This window comes from Cyclospora cayetanensis, unplaced genomic scaffold (assembly GCF_002999335.1).
Source record: "Cyclospora cayetanensis isolate NF1_C8 unplaced genomic scaffold, CcayRef3 CcayRef3_contig_172, whole genome shotgun sequence".
Classification (NCBI taxonomy): domain Eukaryota; phylum Apicomplexa; class Conoidasida; order Eucoccidiorida; family Eimeriidae; genus Cyclospora; species Cyclospora cayetanensis.
The window spans coordinates 51,165-54,805 of NW_020312117.1; the positions used below are offsets into that span (position 1 = coordinate 51,165).

The following is a 3,641-nucleotide window of genomic DNA, read 5'->3' on the forward strand; positions in this document are numbered from 1 at the left end:
GACACTTGAGTCTCACTGGTGAAGGAGTCGTGCACGGTGTAGAGGAGGGCCTAGTTTCCACTAAGTGTCGGGCAGGCGTATATAAGGAAGACAGGGTTGTAGTAGCAGGTGGCGTCGGGCTCCTAGTTTAGCAGGACTAAGCCGCTCTAGATTTAGGTGAGGATGTATTATTGTGAGAAGTGGAAAGAGGCGAGAAAAGCTGGAAGAAAGAAAAATATGGAGAGTTCGTTTGCCCTTATTGTGGGCAGCTTGTTCTTCCACCTTTGGCAAGGGCTGGTGAGAGGTAGGGGCGGGGCTTGAGAGAGCGAGATCCGTAAAAAGGGATCTTGAAAGAAGATACTAAAAATGCATGCCACTAGTTTGGATTTGCAGGGCTCACAACATTACTGGACCTCTCTCAGTCCGAGACTGAATCCTCCTGCCTCTCTAACTCCACCTCTGGCTGCTTCTCTGCTTCCGTAGTAGCGGTGCCCAAGACTGTCGTGCAATCCTCGTCTGCCCCGGTGCCCTCGTTTCCCTCCCGATACACTGCCTTCCCCTCTCTCCCCGTAGATTTATTCCACTCGTGTCTGTTATCTGTGGGGGCCCTCTCCTCCTCCTTTCCGATGGAGTCCCTGCGGACTCTAGCGCTGTTAAAAAAGGGCTTCACTCGCAGGTCTTCTAGCTCGTAATAGGGGCCCCCAAAGCCGCCAGGACAGCTTTCTGTCTCTGGAGAGAGGGTGAAGGGCTCCAACGCTAGGCATTGGGAGCGCAAGCGACTGCGGGGAGGCACTGACGGGGCCTGTGTAGCAGCAACAAGCAGCAAAGAGCGGAGCCAGGCCGCGGCAGGATTGCAACTGTGAACGGAGGAGGGGGAGGCAGAACACGTGGAAGACCAAGCAGGGGTTAAAACATGACAACCAAGGCTTCTAGTGCACAGCTGCCTGCTAGCGGAGCGTTGTTGCTCAGTTTTGCTCTGTGCACTTGGAACCTTGCATCCCAACACATTCTTTGTACCTGCAGGGCCATTTGGTGCGGCGTCGGGTAAGGCCCACAAGAGTCACTGGTCAGCAAGCGCTGATGAAGATCTCTCTCATCAGGGCATCCTGCTACAGCGATGGATGTCGCGGTGTGGAAGTCGTGAAGGTCGCTGCTGGTGGTCAAGTTGGCCTTTTCAAAATCTTTCCGAGGGGCCTCTAGGAATTCCACCAGGTCCTCGACCACGGACTCTTCCCAAGTGCGGGATACCTGCAGACAAGCCACCAGAGAAGAATCGGGCTATTTCCTGCAAGGTTACCGTCGGAAAGCGTGGAAGCGGCCTTACTCCGCCTTGAGTGAGTGCTGAAGGGGGCAGCCGAGGGGCGAATGAAGAGACCGCGAAAAGAACACAATTTAATGCGCATCCCTCGCGGGAATTTCTGGGTGGAGGGCTTGGTATTTAGGCTAGCGGGACTTAGAAACCGTAGAAAAAATACGGCGTCCAGTGGAGCGTGAAGGCATTTAGCAGAAAAATCAACCGGCGGAACAGGGTGGGGCAGGACCGACAGGGGTAGCTTTTAGGGGTGGGCACTGACAGGTGGGCACTTGGGGAAGTGGGAGGCAGCCGAAAACAGGGACACAAGCCTTTGAGCGCGCGCTCCCGTAAGAAAACGCTAAGAGGGGAAAAGCCCCAAGGCAGCAGGCGCGGAAAGGATAACACACATTTAAGAGCGGCCTGAGGCCGAGGAGGAGATTTTTTTTAAAAAAAAAATGTCCATGGTATGAGTGAGAAGGACGCACCATGCGGCTGCAGAATTGAACAACTGCTTCGTGTACGCGGCTGTACATGCACTTGGTAAAGCAGCTTTCAGCGCATCTGCTGGTTAGCACTGAAAGATAAAGGACGGCCGAAAGATTTATAAGGAGGCTTCCAGCAATGAACCAAAACCCTTCGTCATTGAGTACCGTTTCCATGTCGAGGGGAGGTGGTCCTATGGCGACGTTATCAACGGTGTCGCCTCCAGCTCCTGGAGCCTCTGTTACTGCGCTGTTGGAGTCTTCGGCAATTCTGCCCGATGCCCCGTAAATCGCTAGCAATTGCGCCAAGTTGCAGCATAAGGTAAAGAGCCAAGGGACGAAGTAGAGGAAAAGCAGGAGAAAGAATCGAGGGCAAGCAAGGCTGGCATTCACATCTCGGATTATGGCGAACGGCCCCTGCGCTGCGGGATCCACGAGCGCCCTTCTGGCTTTAAGTAGCGAATGAAGTCGCCGGTGGGCTCTTTTGATGACGGCAATAGAAAAATCTACTGAGGGCACGAAAGCTGCCCGAAGCCGATCTACAAAGCGGTAAAAGTCACAATCGATGGATTCGCAAACATCAAGACGTAGGTCCTCTTCGGCTGCAAGAACCACTGCCGTGGACATCTGTGCCGCAAGCAAAGCGCATTGAGCAGCGGCCACAGAGCGTTTTAGCTCCGCAAGCGACCCTCCAGCATACACCCGAAGTTAGAGCACACGCACTATTTGGCAATATGGCGGCAGCAGACGGATCGGAATTCAAAGAGCAGAAGGGAGGAAAAGCCTATCAGTTGCGACTGCCGCTCAGCCCACAGTTTCAGGCTGAAATCAAGAGGCATACACACATGTATATATATACATATATGAGTGTAAGGCTCTCTGACCAAGGATATAAGGCTGCAAATCCGGAACGCAGCATAAAGGAACGCTGTGGAAATTACAGCACACATGGCCAAGATGGCCAGCGGAAAGAATCGACGAAAATCGGAGATGGTCTCAAGCGACAGGATCTGCATCATCCCATCCTTGGGTAAAATCTGCATACGCAGTCGCCCAGCAGGAAAGAAGCCTTTGCTACACCGCGAAACCCCAGGACGTTTAATCACCCTAGCATGTCAAAGTCAGTTGACACCACAAATGGATTTTGAGGCATTCGCAGCAGGCCCCTGGTCAGCTCGTCGCACTGCTGCACCCGCCCATCCTCCTTAGTTTTTCCGTCCCTTAGCCCCTCACTGCGAGCTGGCCGGGGTACCTGCTCAAGTTCAAAGACTTTAAAGTGCACACAAAAGAGTGCAGCACCATAGAAGCACAACCAAAGCAATAGAGAGCTTCCCGTCATGCCGGTGCTGGTGCTGCAACAGCAGAAGGACAGAGACTGCCTTAGGGCCTTGGTTCTCGCTGCTTCCACTACTGCTTCAGGGTCGAGGGCAACGACAGGAAGCGAAGCTTTCGAAAGGCCCTTGATAAGGCGGACTTGCTGCAGCAGCTTCTCTCGCTGCTGCTGCCTGAGAAGCAGCTCTTCATCTCCAGAGCACGGCAAACAGCAAGAGCCAGAGGAAGGACACAAGCAGCACGCCATCTTCGCATACGCCTGCCACTCTCTTCCCCTTTACGCTGTCTATTTCTTCGATTTGTTCTGCCGCTAGGTACACGTGTATATCCCTGGCCTTGCTAGCAGGTGCCACGGTGGAAGAGAACGTAAGTAAAGTAGGATTTCTCGCCTGCCTTCCTCTAGAGGGAAAGGGGTGCAAAACTCGTTTTCTTTGTCCCCGCTATTCTTCAGTTCCGTTGATATGCTGATATTGTCAACGAAACCGAAAGGCGTAGTGTCTAGGCAGTAACATGTAGGGCCTCTTGAGGCTTGGGGGCTCCTGCGACGGGCATCC

The 3,641-nt window shown here is 53.5% G+C and overlaps 1 protein-coding gene across 1 annotated transcript; it reads right to left on the bottom strand.

Annotated features, from left to right (window-relative positions):
* Nucleotides 1-397: 397 nt before the first annotated feature.
* Nucleotides 398-2,382, bottom strand: LOC34617340. Its single transcript, XM_026337265.1, has 3 exons — nt 1,759-2,382; nt 1,150-1,227; nt 398-970 (listed from the first exon to the last, which is right to left on the bottom strand). Exons 1-3 carry the CDS (start codon nt 2,380-2,382, stop codon nt 398-400), a joined length of 1,275 nt encoding a protein of 424 aa, XP_026193050.1.
* Between the last annotated feature and the right edge of the window lie 1,259 nt (nt 2,383-3,641).

Excerpts from the sequence above, each read along its gene's own strand:
- LOC34617340 (XM_026337265.1), bottom strand. The coding sequence starts at position 2,382 with ATGTCCACGGCAGTGGTTCTTGCAGCCGAAGAGGACCTACGTCTTGAT. Across the intron at positions 1,228-1,758 it reads TTCAATTCTGCAGCCGCATG|GTATCCCGCACTTGGGAAGA; the intron begins GTGCGTCCTTCT and ends GCTTGTCTGCAG. Across the intron at positions 971-1,149 it reads CTCGGAAAGATTTTGAAAAG|GTTCCAAGTGCACAGAGCAA; the intron begins GCCAACTTGACC and ends TTGGGATGCAAG.